Raw genomic sequence first — 19328 nt, 5'->3', positions numbered from 1 at the left:
CCTATGTTTTGATAGCATAGGTAAGTAATCTACCATTAGTGTTGAACTTGTTTGAGGAATTAGTATGCAGCAGCCCTATAAGAGGTAGAGGAAAAGAGGCAGATCCTTTAAAGAGAATGGAGCTAGTAGAGAATCAACATGTGAAAACAGGAAGGTATTATTAAAATGAAAGGGAAAAAGTTCTGAATACTGAACTAAATTTATCCACTATTCAATAACACTAAGGAAGTATTTCCTGTGCATTGGGGATCACTTTGGAATTTTGTTTTTAATGCAAAATTGGATTTTTCTCCCATATGTCTTCATCACGTCTCTTTAGGATAGACTCTTCCTAAATCTTCTGCTCACAGCATATATGGATATGATTATAACTTTTATTCTCCAGCACCTGCTTTGTGACATCAGCAGCCATAGTAATGTTCATTTCTGACTATGTCACAGAGCTGCTTGCCTTACAAAGAAGCAAGCCAGCAAGCACATCTCAAGCAGCTAGGAAAGGATACATGATTGCCCTGTTTCATGAATACAAAACAACAATGCATGTGGATCATACAGGTGAGCAAAAACAATTCAGAGGATATTTTACTTTTAAAAGTATGTACTTTCTAAACTCTGGTTTGTAGGCTGGTAAAACTAGGAATTGAACAAATTAAATACTAGGGATACTTTTGCATTGTTAAAGGGTTTTTGTTTTTACTATAGGCAAATTATATGTTTATAAAGAGGAACCCATGGAGGCATAATAGATTGGTTTTCTCCTTTTTTCCACAGCATACACAAAAATGCTGCACCGACTGCTGTTTAAACTGGGAGTTCTAATCATGTTTATCATTGTCCAACTTTCCATTCTACAGCAGGGAAGAGCAAGATATTTCTTTCTTTCTGAGGGAAAAATACGATACCTCAGAAGTGGTTTGCCATTGCCTTCTTCCTAAGGCTGAGAAAGAATGACCAGCCCAAGGAGACCCAGCTGCTTTGTGCCTAAGGCAGGACTAAAACTCGGCCTCCTCGAGGTTTCTAGCATGATATCTTAATTACTGCACCAAACTGACTCTCCTGAGACGGTTTACCTCAGAGTTAAAGCACGCAGGATTGTGCCTTAGGCATTATATGGGAAAGAAAGCCATTGTTTTCCTCAACAAAAATAGCATAACGATACCACGTCAGAAGTCTAAAGTGACAGCTTCAGCTTCATTTATGGTTTAATTGGTGATAGGAAAAAGAATACAGCAATCCCCTTTTCGTCCTCTTATTTATGCAAACGCTGGCCACTCAAAACCTGTTTCAACAGAATTACTTTTCCCCTGCTGGAATGGACACTGTATTTTATCGTCTGTGATGTTTCTATCGAACAGGCTTTCCCAGCTCCCTTATAATCACCATCGTCTTCTGCCAACCCGTCTGGAGAGTGTCAGGCTGGTGACTTTGCTGTTATTTTGTTTGGTAGCACTCTGAAGGGAAAAGCGGGACCTCTGCCAAGGCAGCTATAAACCCTAGCATTATAAAAAAAAAAAAAAGCTGTCTTCTTCCCAATAAATAGGCGTTTCCACTGGGTCCTTTGGAAGAGACCGGGAGCCGTTATTCCTCCCCTCAGAGACGGTGTTTGACGTAATCAATTTAACATTCCTGTAGCGGTAGGATGTTTCTGGCTAACTTTTGAGATGCGGATGCTCATTACAAATAAAAGCCCCGAAAGAAAAGTTATCGGCTGAGCTTCGGAGCGACAAAATCTTCGCTTTCCCAAAGACACGGCTCACGGCCGGGGTCTTTTTAAAAAGACGCTGTACCTTTAACTAACTACCGCGTGGGCTGCGTGCGCGCTTCCCTCTCCCGCCTTGAGCGACCGCTCTCTCGCGCTTTTGCGCGAGCCCAAGTTACTCCGCTAGCCTCTCCGCTTCTTCCTCCCTCTGCCTCCCTCCCACTTTCCCGACGCAGCAATTGGCTAATCCGCTGTCTGCCGGAAAGTCAACATGTCCCGCGTGTGGAGCGGCGACCGCTGCTAACCTTGCACCAATCGAGGTGGCTTTTACTGGGGAAGGAGGGGTGCCTTGTCGTTAGCCAATGGGAGGCGGTCTTATTCGGGGCGGCGCAGCCCTGAGAGAGTCTGTGAGAGGATCCGCCTGGCTTGCTGGTGTTACGGGCGTGAGGAGACGCGGAGGCCGGACCAGGTGAGGGAGTGAGGGAGACTGCAGGAAGAAGAGCCGGGGCAGGGCTCTGTTGGCGGTGGCTTTTTTTTTTTTGCTTCTTGCTTTGCTTTTGCGGCAGATAGTCAGGCTGGCCGGCTGGAGGAGGAGGAGGGGGGGAAGATGATAACGACGACGACCGGTGGGAGGGAGGCCGGCCGCTCATCCCCCCCCCGCCGCCACCCCTATGCCTGTGTCAGGTCCGGCTACTAAATGGTGGAGCGGGTGGAGGTAGTCCGGTCCTAGTCCGGGCACCATTTTAAAGGAGCGGCCGTACAAGCGGACCGTACAAGCGGACAAGACGGGAAGTCTGACTCTCGCCCAGGTTGCCACATGCGGGTGGGAGGAAAGAGGCTTGGTTTCCACTTCTTGGGGCGGTCCCTTTTCCTTTGGTCTACGCTTCCTGCGCTACAGTTTCTCGACCATGTGTTTGCTGCTTTCTTGCTCAGCTGGGTAGGCCACCTGGTTTTAAATAGTGTGGTCGAAGATTTATGCGGAGAAATACAAGCGCGGGAATTGCCTTTAAATTAATAATGCCTACTACATGTGACGAATGTTTTTCCCCTTGAAAATATACGCCTGGTTTTCCCCCACCCCAGACATAGGTCCTTTAATATTTAAGCTAAGATGATTTTCCTCCCGTTTTTCTTCCTTTTCCTTCCTCCGATCTTGAAAGCACACACTGGCGTTGATTCCTGTGGATTTATAGTTCTGAGCTCCCTAACGGAAGCCATAATTTTCTACAGTAGTTTAACATCGTGATGCGAGTCTTCGGTAAAAGCTGCACATTTTGTAAGCTCGGCTAATTTGTTCCTACTTGCCTCAAGTTTGAAAGGAACCAGTGAAAGAAAAATGTAAGAAGTTCGCTCAAGATAATAACATTGCATAAAAGTAATTAGCTAAAATTAAATTTGTCTGTGGGGGAAAATCTTGCATAAAATTAAATGTGTAATGTAAAAATATTTTTATTGAATGTCATACAAACTGAAATTCTCTAATATAGAAATAACCTATTATAACTTACAAAATAGGGCTTTTGGAAATGACTCTAGCATTGATACTACTTTATTTTCTTAGACATGTGTTAAGTTACATTCCTAGAAACACCAACTTCTCTTTAATACTAATACATCTTTTCCTGTTTTGTGATATACTTGCAGTGCTGTACAAGTAGTCCATTTTAGTTATTATAATTGGATCAGCAACAAAGTTTTAAGCCAAGCCTTCACTTTATAGATCTGTGAGGGTCATAAATGCAAGGATTGGTCATAAAATTATTTTTTCATCACCATCATAACCATGAACACTAATTGAACAAGAACTCTTGTATAACATTTCTCTGCCTTCTTTTGGGGAGCGTAGTAATATAAATTTAATGTGCACTTGATCCTATCTATTCTTATTCAAAATGAAAGCTCCATAGAATTTTAAGGGAATACAAATAGTTCTTCACTTATAGCAGTTCATTTAGTGACAGTTCAAAGTTACAACAGCACTGAAAAAAGTGACTTACAATCATTTCTCACACTTATAACCGTTGCAGCATCTCCATGGTCACCTGATCAAAACTCAGGCTTGGCAATTGACTCATATTTATGACAATTGCAGTGTCTCAGGATCATGTCATCTTTTGCCAAAATTCTGACAAACAGAATCAAGGGGAAATACGATTCACTTAACTGTGTTATTAACTTAACTTCTGCAGTAATTCATTTAACCTTGGCAAGATAAGTTGTAAAATGAGGAAAAACTCAAATGTTTCATTTAGCAACAATTGTAAGTCGACTATCTGTATATGCATAATGCATAATTGAACTATGTAATACAATACCACAAGATGTGATGACTTTAAAAGAGTCTTGGAAAAAAGTATGACAAATAGGACTCTTTGTCTTGAAAACATATTAACTCCCAACTGGGAGTAGCATGCATCCAATACTAATGTCAGGAAAACAAGTGGTAAGAGAAACATATATCTTACCCTCCTGCTTGTGAGCATCCCAGAAACTTCTAGTTGGACACTGTAAGTAGTAAACCAAAATAATGGCATAAATAGACAGTATGCAAACCCTGATATTTAGGTGTAGTTATAACAAATATTTCATTGTGTTGCCACGCTTCCAAAATATAGATACTTGCTAGCTGAAATACCGAATACCAACTCAAATAGATGGTATAAATGCATATGATAATCCATAAAAGCATACACAATAATAAGTTTTTAGGATACCATAACACTCTAGATTAATTTTGCTGTATTTAAATTATTTTAAACTTAATGGGACTTTCATCAGTAAACTTGAAGAGTATTGTGCTTTTGTAACAAGAGGGGGAAAATATTACTTACATAGATTATACAGTAGTGTCAAAATGGTATCTGCCAGTACATTATTTTAGGTTCTTCCTCTAAAGCTGCTTAGGAGTGTTAAGGAGTCCTTAGTAAAGGTTTTAGTTGCAGACAAAAAGACCAAATGGAAGTCAGCATAACTTTTCAGTGCAGGATTGGAGACAAAAGCTGAAAGAAAATGTCATAATATCTGCTCTGAGATAAAATGATTAATTTTGAGCGTAGCATTTCAGCAATAATTGAATGTTTTCTTCTTTTAAAATTGTTCACATGACTTTAAAACCTTAATTCAAGTTATCCTCTGTCTTAAAACCCCAATCCTAAAGCCTAAAAGTAATTGTGAATTGAGCCAGGATCTCTTGTGAACTGGAAGAATTTTGTAATGGATGGCTAATGGAGTTCAATGCTGTAAAAATTATAGCACTTATGTACATGAAAGTGAAACTTAGCTCTTTGCAAAGAATGATATACCTACAATGAAAAAAATATTTGAGATACTTATTTTATAATTGTTAATAGAATGTTAGAAAGATTCCTGAATATTAAAACATTAGTGTTAAATATTAATATGGTTATTTTATTTACATTTCATACTTCCTCAGAGGGACCCTGTGCAGTAATAATTGAATATGAATAGTGTTTCATAATAATTCATAATTATATATTTAAATATTTCATAATATTGTATTTCAGTCGTTTTCACTAAAGTGCTATTTGGAATAGTTTTATTTAGTTTTATTTAGCTTTAGTTTTATTTTCATTAAGATATAATTCTGAGCTACATTTTGTAATCCAATTCTGATTACATTTTCAGATATGGATTTTTTAATGTTTATGGTCAATAGTATATTCTGGCATCCAGTCTTGGGTTCCCTATTCTAAAAAATATATTTTTATTTATTTATTTATTCCCCATGTTTAATTAAAAATAGATGCTCAGATTTGCATTGTAATTTCCTTTGATACAGATATACTCTATATTAAAAGAGGAGATATAAAAATATTGTGCTGAGCCATAATGTAGATTGATTGGTTTGTAATTTAAAGTAATTAATAGATATATTTCCTTTTGTACATAGGCATGTTCCTCAAAACCATTTCTGAATAGATTCACTATACTAAAAAAAAGTTAGATCTTTAAGCTGAACCCAGCTGCTGATAACTTCAGTACAGAAATGATTTAGCACTGACTTTTTCCACGGTTTTTTTTGGGTGGACTTCCTCATATAGCCTACAATTCTGGTATTTTGGGGGGGAATTTTATGCAAATATTGGTCCAATTTAACTTTATGTCAATCTGTCATCTAGCTGGGTCATAATATTAATTAATGTTGGCTTGGCGGAGCTAAGTTTTTCAAGTCCTCTGAGTTTTGACATCATTTCATAGTTAGATCCTGGCATATTCTTCCTATTCAATGGAAATTCTTTGCATGAAAGTGAGGAGTCTAGGTGCTTTTTGTCAGTTCCCCTGATGCTTTTTGAAGGGGTATTATAGACATTTGAGCAGTCCACTGAATGTTTGTACAATTTCTGAATCTGGTCATGAACACATGCTCGGGTGGCGATCAAACACAACCCCTAACCCAGAAATTTCTATCGCCAAAGTTATGGAACAAATTATGGTCATGACCAGAGGCTCTACTATATTACATGCTTGGAAAAATTGGTAAAAATAATTTCTCATTGACATTCTGTAAGATTATCTCTGCTACTGAAAATGAATTGTATTGGGAAGCCTTTTTATTTGAAATGGACATTCTGCATATTTTATATTTTAAACTATATGCATTGTGTTACAGGTGGATAAAAGATCTTACAGATGGCAGAAAACAGGTAAGCTCTTGAAGATCTGTTTCAAAAGCTGTATAAGGAAATGGTTTTCTTATGGAAAATGTGTTTGAAAATGTAATGAAGTATGATAAATATTGATTGTCAAATGATTTTGTACATTACAGCTTTCTGCTTCTGAATCTTTTTAGTAGTATCGTTTTTCACTTAGATTATTCTGTTCTTGTATTGGGGACATGTGCTGAAGCACTTGTTTAATTGTAGTATGCATTAGAATAGTACTGTCTCATACTTAATATGTGACTTTGACGAAACTTGCCAAGAAGATGGGCCATTACTATTTTTAGACCGTTTACTGCTGTCTTGTTACCTTCCAATCGCTAAGTGGTGTTTAATTTCTTTTTAACAGGAGAATTGCAAAGAATTTTGATTTTCTATATCATACATTTTGCTAAACTTTTCAAGGATAAAATCCATTGTAGCATATCAGTTTCTGAGAATCTAAAGCATCTAAAGCTCTCAGTTGATATGATAAAGTCCTGAGTTCAGTTAATTTATTGTTTATGTAACTATTGGCTGTTAGCGATAAAGACCCTTTATTAGCTGTTATGGCTGGCTATATTTGAGAAAAATTTTCATTCTGGCCTATTTGAAACTCTTTCCTAATAAAAAACAAAATAAATTGTGAGTGTTCAGTTTCAGAATTGCTTGGAAGCAATAGGTTAGCTTATTTTACTTTTGCCTTGAGACTTAAGTTGACATTGAAATAGCCTTGATTATACTGACTGGCATATTGGGATTATTTGTAGAGATGGGTAGTATTTACTAGATATCTTTCGAGGACTGAGGGAGAAATTTCAATTCAACATTTTTTATTGCCTTCCAGAACATTTCATATTTTTTTTATCTATGAAGCTATTGGGACATATTATCTGGGAATTTGAAATGAAGCTAAGCTTCTTATTTGGGTCACTAGAGGCTAAGGAAGTGCTAATCCAAGGCATAAATTCAATAACAGTCTGAAGAACTAATGAACTGAAGCTTAATCGAGACAAGATGAGAGTTCTGTTAGACTCAATGTTGAAAATGGTTTTCAACGAGTTCAGGTCCAACTGTACATATCTTAAAGGAAAACTTGAAATGTAGATTCCTAATTGCGTTTATATTTGTTTGTTTGTATCCCACCTTTATTATTTTTACAAATAACTCAAGGCAATGAACATATCCAACACACCTTCGTCCTATTTTCCCCACAACAACTCTGAGGAGGATTGGCATGAGACTGAGTAACTGGTCCAAAGTCACCCAGTTAGCTTTCATGACTTAAGATGGGACTTGAACTCATGGCCTGTTGCTTTCTCGCCTGATGCCTTAACCATTAAATTAATCAATTAATCATTGATGTGCCAGGTTTCTCTTGGAGAAAGATAGTTAGCCATGTTTATAATAGTTTTCGTTTGTCATATGTGATAATGACAATAGTGACAATTTTTATAATATTCTTGTTTTGATTATACCTTGCCAATGTAGAAAGAGCTTTAATACTACAGTACTCTGTTTTGTTGAGCCCAGTTCAAATAGCTTAATCTTTGAAAATTAAGATTGCTTGGTACTGAAGTATTTAAAGAAATGCTTTCTATCATTCCAGCTTGGCTTTACTGTCAGGTTATTTGATGTTGTTTATCTTCAGCTTCTAGCCCAACAGAGTTGAAAATTATAACACTAAAGGAGAGGAATGTCCTTTTCCTGGGAGTATGACTGCCAATAATTACTATATTTCAGCAGTCTTTTTAACTGTAGCATTTTGAAACATGTTTTTTCTAAAGTGTTTTAAAATGTTCTCTAAATATGTTTTTTTTAATAGTTTTGTGAATATATTTGGGCATTCAAACTTCTAATCACAGATAGAAAGCAAATCTTGTCGCTTAGGAAATTGCCAGAGCATATCAAGTAGTCATAAGATGTTTACTTGTTTATATTTTCTAGTAGTGGTCTGTTTATTCTCTTTTCATTGGATTTGTGCCAGCTGTTAAATTGCATAATTTAAATATTTGCCTACTTTTAAAATTAGAAATAATGATATAATACCGGTGGAAGCTTATTTTGTCAAGAAACTTCGAAAATGTGAATTTGTGGTTTAGTCTATGTTCCCAGTTCTAATGTTCCTTCTGTACTTATTACTGGCACGTAAAAATTAAATGTTTGGCATAGTCTATTACTGTCTCAGGGAAATAAGTATATACATGATTTTTTATAGTTTAAAGGTTAATGACTTTATTTGGATTTTATTTGTTCTTATTTGTCTCAAATATTTTTCACAGTAGGGCAGAAGATGCTGCCTCAGATTCTGTGGAAAGTGCTAAAGGCACAGGTGATAAAAAAGGTAAATGGCTCAGACTTATTTCAGACAATGGGAAAAAAAGGGAATAACTGATTACCAGAAGTTACATTAATCCAAGTTCTGATGCAGGGGGGAATTATGTAATTGTATGTGCCTATAGTAGTTTTCTGAATTAGGCTCATTCTCATATTCATCTGCAGTGGGATATATCCTGTTTACGGAGAGGTGGTATGAAGAGACTTCTGGAAGGAGGAGGCTGGGACACAATAAGTGTATATTTTGTTGCTTCTTTGAAGAAATCCTTTGTTATTTAGATTTTAACAATATTTGTGAACTTTTACAAAAAATACAGCTATGGTTTAGAAGTGTAGAACAAGGCTATAAAAATATTCAGAAGAAAGTACAAGAGAATAACTAGATCCCCAGGTTTTCTTAAAAGCAGGACTTATTTATTTGTGTTCCAATATTTTGATTTAGCCCTTAAACATTCATTAAAAGTTTATAATTTAGGTAATGTACTGCTTTTACAGAAAAGTTAGCAGACCAAGTTATGCAGAATCCACAAGTCTTGGCAGCTTTACAAGATCGACTTGATAATGCACCTCACACTCCTTCCAGCTATATCGAAACGTAAGTATGAAAAACTTCCCAGACCTGAAAAGAGGTTCAGATGGTTAGTGATTCTCTTAATATAGCAATGAAAACCTAAGACTAAGGAAAGCAGATTCTTCAGTTTTTAAGTAATGTGACCAGTAATGTGTTCACTATTCTTAATGTATTTTTAGGTTACAGTTCCATGTATTCTAAGTTTGATCTTCCTTATTGCTGCAATTTGTCCCTTTTACTGATATTAACTTAAACATTGTTAAACACTGGTATTGGATATATTGAATACTGAAATATTCTTTGTTGCAAATTAACTAGAATTCTGAAATGTATTCGTACTCTTTTATAAATTAGATTATCTAAAATTGTTTTAACATTGGAAGAGACAGGTCACATATATTAATTTTCTATAAAATCCCTGTAGAGTGTTTTGATAATTGAATAGATTTATTTTCCTATGGTCCCTTTTCCCCCCAAAGAAATACAACTGAGAAATTTAGAACAATGCCTTGTATTTTTAAGAGCTAGAAGAGGCACTCACTTTATAAGGTGTCTAGAGAAATGTTGGATTTTTATTTTAACTTCTGTTTCGGTGTATTTTTTCACATTTGGCCATAAAATTTATGTTTCCTTTAGTTGTTTCTGCAATTATTATTCATAAATTTTAAATGTAAATCAAATTATTTATGTTGGATGAAAATATTTGATGCTATTTTTAAATGAACTGTTTTTATTACCAGCTTACCAAAAGCAGTAAAAAGAAGAATTGATGCCTTGAAACAGCTTCAGGTGAAATGCGCACATATAGAAGCTAAATTTTATGAAGAAGTTCATGATTTAGAGAGAAAATATGCAGCTCTTTATCAACCCCTTTTTGATAAGGTAATGAATCAGTTGAACTGTTAAATTTGCTTGTAAGCCTCTAAATTAAAAATACTGGTGAGGGAAAAGACTAGACACTGCAAACAAATTTTTGCCTTTCCAAATTTTAGTTATATGTTCACGGGCATGTCACTTTTATATAACTCAAGGCTGTATGTTCTGAGATATCTCTGATTATTTGCCATGTACTTAGAGCAGGGCTGTCAAACTTCCAGCCCGCGGGCTGGATGCATCATGTGCTGGCCATGTCCACACCTGTTTTAGCGAAGGGCAAAAAAGTCCCGATATGTCACGTGATGCAGCCATGAAGATGTGAGTTTAACACCCCTAATTTAGAGCAGTGGTTGCCAACCGGTGAGCCAGGGACCACTGGTGGTTCACAAGAAAATTTTGGTGGTCTGCAGAGAAATGTCACTCCCAAAATACCCCCCAAAACAATCCAGGCTGTGCAGGAACACAAGGCTTGCCTCGCTTACAATGCGAACAACACATAGTGATGGGGGGGGAAGGACGGAGGGGAGTAACTTGCCCCACTCACCCCCCATGGGCCTGGCCTGGCCACCAAGCTGCTTCTTTCTGCTTCTTCTGCTTTTGGCTGCATGCAAGGAAAGCAGCAAAAGTCTTTCTTTCTCTCCCCCAAACCACCAGAAATGAGTCTGGGATCTTGCAAGGCATCCTGCTCCAAGAGGCGGTGCCATTGCGACAAGTCTCACAAAGTCTCATTTCTGGCGGAGTTTGGGGGAGAGAAAGACTTCTGCAGCTTCTGCTGCTCTGGGTTGACCAAAGGGCCAGTCTTGTGACTACTGCAGTTCTGGAATATGGGATCAACTTTCCCACCACCGTCAGCAAGCCACCATCAGTCAAAATTCATATTAGTGGTCTGCGGGATTTAAAATTATGAGTTTGGAGGTCCCTGAGGTCCAAAAGGTTGGCAACCCCTGATTTAGAGCATTGGCATTCTTTTACCATATTATGGGTATGCATGAATCTTCTGGGCTTTGTAAATTACAGCATTATTCAACTAATGCATAATAATAGTCCTCAGTTCTTTAATTTGTCTTTTAAAGAAAAAAATGCAACAGTTTTAGATTTAGATACATTCATGTAGCTATAAATAAAAAAGGTAACCAGTAACAACAGTCTTCAATATGTTCCCTTAATACTTTTTTGTGGTATTTCATAAACCACAATTTGTTCAATGTACTGCTTGTTTTGTTTAAAATAAATTGGGATTATAAGTGTATAGTAAAACATTTTGTGTGTAAGTAGTTGATCTTTTTACTAATTCATAGAAGTATGTAAGATGTTTTGTGGCTGAAACAGTATGATCATTTTTGAATTTGGAATGGACTTTTTGCAGTCTCATTTCCAACTTCATTCCAACATTGGAACAGACAATTAGAACTTTCCAGAATTGGTACAACTTCCAAGAATGATATAATACAAGTAGTCTTCGTCTGAAAGAAGAGTCATTTAATGACAGCTCAAATTTACAGTGGCATTGAAAAAAACTGATATATGATTGATTACTACACTTACAACCATTGCAGTATCCTTGCAATCACATGATCAAAATTCAGGCTCTTGGACACCACATGTATTCAAAATTGTAGCAGTTTCCAGGGATTATGTAATCACCATTTGCGACCTCAGTGACTTCCAACAAATAAAGTCAATGGGAAAGCTCGATTCACTTAACCAAGTGAATAGTTTAATAACCATGGCAAAAAAGGTCATAAAAGTAGGTGTGACTCTCTTCATGATTGCATCATTTAGGAACAGAAGTTCTAGTCCCAATTGTGGCCATAAATCGAGGATTACTTGTAGTCTGTTTAATGTTGGATCAATCCTGGTGAGGTTATAGCAATGAGGTCAGAGTGTTTCAACCTTGAAATGTTTTCACACCTCTACTAACCCATTAAAATGTAGTTGAGAGATCATTGTTTTCAGATTTCTACAGTATTCTTAGGCTCTGTTGAATAATGTATCTACAATTTGTGTAACTTGTGCAGAGAAGGGACTTCATCATTGGTAATTCTGAACCTACTGAAGCAGAGGCAGAATGGCACAGTGAAAATGAAGACGAAGAGAAGCTAGCTGTAAGTGGAAATAAACTTTAAAATATTTTGAGGTAGTCTAAATAACTTTCCTATTGAACAATCCAATTAATTTATATTGCAGACATATTAGGAGCTTGTGTCAGCTTTCATGGTAGTGTTTTTTTGAGGGATTTCCCTTTCTGTAATTTCAGAATTGTAACCCTTTTATTCAAGAAGTTTGTTAACAAATGTTTTAAATTTAATTTTATTATTCCAACATTGTACCATTTGCACTGTTCGTAACCTGTTGTGACAGCCTTTTCTGCTAATGGGTTCCATTCCAGTGCTACAATAAAACCTGTTACGAGAATAAACAGGCTATTTTGCCTGCTTGTCGTCTCTGTTGTGGGTTACATCAAGTAGTTTCATCTTGTTAATTGTATTTTGTGTACAAATCATAGTAATTTGATTGCGTGTAATATTTCCCTACAGTTTGCAAATCAACACGGCTAAGTTCACCCATTAAATCATCAGTTTATGGCTTAATGCATGATTCATGAATACATCCCACATGTTGGTTAAAAAGAAGAGAAAGATTTGTTTGTAGCATTTACATGACTACCTAATTCAAGTTATGCAACGTTGGATGGTGTATAAAAAACAAAATAATAAAGTAACCCACTGATAACAAGGATAAAATTCCAGCATCTAAAAGTAACTTTTTTTTTTGTAACCAATTTATCTACTGATTCAGAATACTGTCAAATTCTCTCTGCTCTCAATGTTGATTTCTGTTCTTCTCCAAATATTTATGCTGCTATTCTCTTCAGGCAAGTTTCTTAGACCAGTAGCAATATCACTAATACAAGATTTTTTGACATAATTTTTTCTCATTTGCTCAATAATTCTCTTTATCCTTTGCTTCACCTAGATGTCTAAATGGTTAGTTGCTATAAAAGGGGTGACCAAAGTGACCCATATTTTTTAAACTGGTTAGTACATTATGCTCATCCATATATGGTCTATTTCCCACTCCTGGTCACTAAGCATGATAGGGAAGGGTTAAGTCTGCCTCTTCTAGTCAGAAGGCAATACTTGGGCATGTTTTGCTTTTTGAAGGATACTCTGTTTCCACCTTTGAATATAGCTTGGTGGGTGACAAACCATGCAAGATAGGTACTGCTAAAGATCTTAAGTGCAGGATTGGAGAAACAGGCAATCATAATGACTGGTATGGTGATCCCAGATGTATATATGAATTAGAGAAGTAGTGGGAAGAACTTGACAATGACATAGCTCTTGAGTTTAAAGCCAAATTAAAGTAATATATGCCTTTCAGCAACAATAGCCCAATTTAACTTTTTCTACCAGCTGTTTGTAGGGAAAGAGAGAGGATCGGACATAATGATAAGACAAGTAGCAGTTCCTGGGCTCCTGACTTTTGAAAGAACAGCCCAGTAACAATAGAGGCTATTTCTTTGCCTGTAACAAAATTGCAGAGATGTGTAGGTCAAGATTTAGACAGCATCAGTGGTAGTAGCTCACCCTGGAGACTCCTTCCTTTCTAACTATGAAGCCCGATAGCAGCCTGATCCATTTTACTTGTATGAGTTCTAAAACACAAGTAGACCTCCTATCTTCTCCTTACACCAGCATAATGTTGGGAAAGTAAAAGAACACCTAAAATTGCTTCTATCAGAAGGTGGGAACCCTAAAAAAGTTTGAGGATATCATCCACGAAAATTATAGGACTGTGATGGCAAATCTATGGCATGCCAGCTGTCACTCATTGCTCTTCCAGGTTCCGGTGCACACATGCACGGCAGGGAGCTGTTCTTCCAGGTTCCGGCGCTACCCAGTGTGCGCGCATGCCCATTTTGGCACTCAGTGCCGAAAAGGTTTGCCAGCAGTGTTCTAGGATGTCTCATTCCTATTTTTGTTCATCTGCTTTGAAATATTCCAGAATCCATTCCCAGGAGAGAGGACAAAAGATAAAAAAAGAAGGGGCCTAATCAATATGGAAGAGCAAAACACAAGGCAGGGGAACATCTCATGGGGGACCTCCATCCGACCTCCCATAGTGCTAAGCAAGGAGATGAAACTCGTACTCAGCCACATAGAGACAGCAACAAAAACATTCCCCTTAAAGTCACCCAACTTGGGTATGCTGATAACTCATGGAGAAGAGCAGATTTCAGAGAAACTGAGAGAGATCATATCTGAACACCAAAGGCTATTTAATGCTATAGAGCTAACATTTTTCTGTCAAGTTCATCATTTGTGTCCAGAGTGGCTCTACATAATTCCAAGTGCTGTTCTTAATAAACCCTTATTTCTGTTTTAAGTGTGATAGGGAAGGTGAGACAGCTTTTAGAAATGGGAATGAACAGACCTACTTCTTCTGTATACCTTCAAATTGCTGAATGTACTAATCAAACAAATAAGCATAACTTTTCCTATGATATTAAAAGAAAATTGTTTTTTATTTGTTAAATCTATTTCACTTATTAAATGTGCAGAATTAAATAAACTATTTTTTTCTTTTCTACTAAATTTAAAATATTTTGGAAACGCTTCAGCATAAAATTTTCACACTCATATAAATGCCCTTCTGTATCTTCTAGGGAGACCTGAAAAATAAAGTAGTAATAGAAGAAAAAGAAGCAGGAGCAACTGAAGAGACAAATCCTAAAGGAATCCCAGATTTTTGGTTCACAATATTTAGAAATGTAGATATGCTGAGTGAATTAGTACAGGTAACAAATTCAGTGGCTATTTTGATTACGGTGTACATGATGCATTATTAAATGGATGTTGTCTGGAAATTGCCACATTTTTGATCTTCTTAAGCATCTTTCTTGGGTTCCCTTGTTTGGAAATGTCATTTTTCAGCGGCTGAAATTCAGGTTGGGGTGGGGCTTGAGATCCTTCTCTTCCTGCCTCTGTGGACAGTGGAGCAGCATGGAGGTGAGGGAAGGGGATTTTGAGCTCTGCTTGCTTGAATTTCAGCAGCTGAGATGCACGGAGCTTGGGATCCTTCTCTGTCTACTTCTGCAGAGAGTTCTGCAGAGTCAATGAGAGAAGGATTTCAAGGTCTGCTCCTGCTTGGATTTCGGCTGCAGACCAGGATCAACAAGGAACTCTTTCAGCCAGTTCTCTGAGATGAAAGGATATTCTCTTGGCAAGCAGTAGTGGTTTGCAACCTTGTCTGCTAACTTCCCCATTGACTTTCTAGAGAGGCCAGCAGAGAAGATTGCAAATGATGATCATATGATCACATGACACATGGTAGCTGTTAAGTGTGAACAGGTTGCTGAACACACAGATCATGATCATGTGACCAGGGGGTATGTGTGCAATATTGGGAATGCTTTGCAGGGCATGAAGCACTTTCCAAGGGCACTGTAACTTTGAAAGTCATTAAGCAACCAGTCATTAAGGGGGGGGACTGCCTATAAAATTTTGTGCTTGTATGCTATTATATTTTTCCTAAGAATAGGAAGTGCCTTCATTTCAGTCTACTTTTAATGGAGAATGAGAATGAACGTTGCTTAATTTTGAAAATATTTCAACATTTTCCTCAGCATTTAAAGAACTCTTCAAATTTATTTGCATTTAGTGATGATTTTACAGTGATCATTCCCTTTTATAAACTTAGGAGAAGGAAAATAAAATGTTCAATATTGTACTTCTATGTAGTATCAATTATAATTATATGAAATAAGCTTATAACATTTTTAGTAAATCTGGCAAATATTTTTATGGAAAAGTTTTTTTCCAAATATAGTATTGCAGCCTTTCCCTCTTAGAAGCAAGAAATATAATTATAGTTCTATGTTCTAGAGCAGCAGTTCCCAACCTTTTTAGCACCAGGGACAGGTTTTGTGGAAGACAATTTTTCCATGGACTTGGAGTGGGGGGGGGGGATCAGTTTCACTTGCTCGCCTGCCACTCGTCTCCAGCTGTGTGACCTGGTTTCTAACAGTCCAGGGGTGGGGACTTCTGTTCTAGAATAAATAGAATTTTTTTGAGATAATGCAAACTGCATGGTTTGGTTTTTTTGTTTTTGTATTATCTCCCCAAATATAAGCACTGCTTATATAAATTACTTTTTATTAATACTTGCTGGACCCAGTTTTTTATTTGATTCCATCTCTGACTAATCTGTCATATTCAGTCTTAGCATTTGGGTACGGGTACAACATCTGAGGTACATATGAATATGTGGTAGAATTTACATACTGTTTTGCTGACAGTACAGATAAAAACTTCTGTTTGGGAAATTCACCTAGTACTTTAGCGTAGAATATTTTATTTCAAATATTTCATCATCAAAGAGTGATTCTGTGAGGGTCTTCTCCTTGGGCAGGGGGTTGGACTAGATGACCGTTGAGGTCTCTTCCAACTCTATCATTGTGTGTGTGTAAGGCAATTTTGAGCATTTTCGAAGTGCTCTGAACCAAAAACAACTTTATGTTCAGAGCACTTCCAAAGCATTTAGCAATTGAAACGTTTAGAACAGGGGTGTCCAACTCAGGCTCGTGGGCTGGATGCGGCCCTGGGATGCTTAGATCTGGCCCACGGGGCCAGCCTGGAAATATCAAAGGACCAGCCTGCAGTGATTCCTGGCCAAAATAGGGCATGGAGGGCCTCGCATTCCCCCCTCTCCTGCCGCGGCCCATTTTCAGCCTCCATGGCCTTGTGCAATACTCTGCCGGCCACATGAGGCCTCCCCCTGGCCCGTTTTTGGTCGGCAGAATGCTGCAGGACGTGTCTGTCCCTTCTCCCTCCCCCACCCCAATCTGCCCCTTAGAGAACTACAGTGCTGATCAGGCCCTAGAAGAAATCCAGTTTGACACCCCTGGTTAGAATATAGAATACCTTAGGTCAAAATATTTTGTAAATGCCTATTTACTATGTGAGTGTTGGTAACTATCAAATTCTTAGCCTTTTGCCTTTTATTTAGAAATTATTTGATTTAAAAGTTAAAAAATCAAAACTGAATATTTGCATAGTTTGTTGTTCTATTGAAATATAATCCATTTATTTAATTTTGATAATAGATTTTCTATTCTTTTTTTAGGAATATGATGAACCTATTCTAAAATACCTGCAAGACATTAAAGTGAAATTTTCTGAGCCAGGACAGCCTATGGTTAGTACTGATTAACTTTAAATATTAATATAATTTGGTAGTTAATGATTTTATATGGAAGCTTTCATGTTTTATTTTATTATATTAGGTTGTCACATACAAAATATGAGTTTCTCAGCTCTATTTTCAAAGATCCTGCTATATTGGAACAATTCTTAAGTATAGTGCCACAATAACACCACCTACTGCTACTGTTATTTAATGAAGACTATCTTAAAAACCAAAACCTACCATTTGAACGTCTTTTACTTGTATTCTCATAAACAGACAGGACAGATATTTCCCATGTTATTTGCTGTAGCTAAACTTTTCAATAATGATGTAGACCTGTTAAATATTCTATATACAATAACTGCTGAAATAAATATTCTGTAATTAAATAATCTTGTTTTGAAACAAGAAAATTACATGTAGTCATGCTATGTTTTTATAACAAAGCTTCATAGCATTTTGCATAACAAATAAATTAGAAGTAGTCAAGATATTACATAATTAAAAATTAAAAACATCAGGTGTCTGTTGAAATGTATTTAAGGTCTTTTTATTAATGTAGCCTTTAGTGATAGAAACAATTGATAGTTGAGTGGTTCATTATTGATTGCTTAGAACGGGTGTCAAACTCAAGGCCCAGGGGCCGGATTTGGCCCACGGGGTACTTAGATCTGGGACCACCCTGGAAACAATGAAGGACCGGCCAGCGGTGCTTCTTCCAGCAAAAATGGGTTCCCAAGCTCTGTTTTCGGCTGCAACAGCCTCCTGCAACCCTGTGCCAGTGAAAATGGAGCTCAGGAGAGCAGCCCTCCTGAGCTCCGTTTTCACTGGCATAGGGTTGTAGGAGGCTGTCGTAGCCGAAAATGGAGCTCGGGAGCCCATTGCTGGCAGAACGCTCGTGCCACCACGGGTGCCCCCGACAGGAGTGACATCGAGCTGGCAATGCCCACCCCGGCCCCCTGAGGTCAAACACAACCCTGATGCAGTCTTCAGTGAAATCGAGTTTGACACTCCTGGCTTAGAAGAATAACCTGCCCATGTTTACATTGTAATTCAATATTACCTGTTTTATAAATGTTTGGTATTAATAAGTCCCACAAAGGTAGATGAATATTATTAAAATGTAACATGGTTTGGGAATTATCAGTGGAAGTAATCATTACCTGTTTTGTAATATTTGTTCAGTTGCCATTACTAGATAATTAATTAATAGGACTTTGCAATTTTTTAAGTAGGAATGTTTCAGAATACTAGGTAGCAAGGTGACATATCTCTTTTCAAAATACTAAACTTTTTTCAGGTTTACACATACACTTTAGGATCTGCCATTTGTATCTTCAGGAATATGCATGCAGAGAGACTACATTTTGTCATAGCTACACAAAGGACAGTGCAAGCACACAATAGGAGAAACAACTAGGAACATGTTCTAAAAGTTCCATGTGAATTATAATGCTTTAGCAGTTCAAAAACTGATTTTTTATGATACATACTGCCCAGTCTAAAGAATATGTTTGCAAAGTTTGCATAACCCTTATAACATTTTCATATATGTTTGTATATCTTGCCTATATGAACTATGCCATTTTAGAGTAGGTTGATAATCTTCTGTTCCTATTCATCTCCCATGCTGCGGATTGTCAATTCAGATATTCTCTTGAACTCACAATGTATTGTTTTCTTTATTATCTGCCAGAAAATTGTGATCTTTGGAACAATAATGAACTTCTTTTAGTCTTTTACATTAGAGTTTCACTTCGAACCCAATGACTACTTTACTAACTCAATTCTGACAAAAACCTACAAGATGAAATCAGAACCAGATAAGACGGATCCATTTTCATTCGAGGGTCCTGAAATTGTTGATTGTGAGGGGTAAGGAAATGTTTTAAAGAACTGTTTAGATTTTAATCAGATTGTATCATAATGTGATCACTATAAAATAGGGCAAATTATTCTGCCAGACAGAACGAGTGATAGAGAAGGAAATGGTAAT

At 37.0% G+C, this 19328-nt stretch overlaps 1 protein-coding gene and 1 non-coding gene across 8 annotated transcripts in view; both read left to right on the top strand.

Moving 5' to 3' along the window:
* Positions 1–2085: 2085 nt before the first annotated feature.
* The window catches only part of NAP1L4 (nucleosome assembly protein 1 like 4), a 33585-nt gene continuing 16342 nt past the window's right edge, over positions 2086–19328 (top strand). For 4 of the 7 annotated variants that reach the window (XM_026668291.2, XM_026668293.2, XM_087950884.1 and 1 more), the window contains exons 1-9: positions 2086–2168; positions 6330–6363; positions 8640–8701; positions 9190–9289; positions 10006–10147; positions 12160–12246; positions 14811–14942; positions 17270–17341; positions 19068–19207. In XM_026668291.2, the coding sequence (XP_026524076.1) occupies positions 6350–6363; positions 8640–8701; positions 9190–9289; positions 10006–10147; positions 12160–12246; positions 14811–14942; positions 17270–17341; positions 19068–19207 (749 nt within the window). In that variant the 5' untranslated portion in view covers positions 2086–2168; positions 6330–6349. Of the gene's footprint in view, positions 2169–2859; positions 3038–6329; positions 6364–8639; positions 8709–9189; positions 9290–10005; positions 10148–12159; positions 12247–14810; positions 14943–17269; positions 17342–19067; positions 19208–19328 lie in introns of all 7 variants that reach the window. The other 3 variants (XM_087950883.1, XM_087950886.1, XM_087950888.1) reach the window with 2 other exon arrangements.
* On the top strand, positions 12475–12604 carry LOC113412633 (small nucleolar RNA SNORA54). Its single transcript, XR_003370955.1, has one exon. It is a non-coding gene; the product is annotated as a small nucleolar RNA SNORA54 (small nucleolar RNA).

The sequence above is a fragment of the Notechis scutatus genome, chromosome 1, assembly GCF_049901735.1.
Source record: "Notechis scutatus isolate UNSWTSFEM ecotype Mainland chromosome 1, rNotScu1.2, whole genome shotgun sequence".
Taxonomy (NCBI): Eukaryota; Metazoa; Chordata; class Lepidosauria; order Squamata; family Elapidae; genus Notechis; species Notechis scutatus.
The sequence above is the reverse complement of the archived record's forward strand: the minus strand, read 5'-3'. Positions and strand labels throughout refer to the sequence as shown.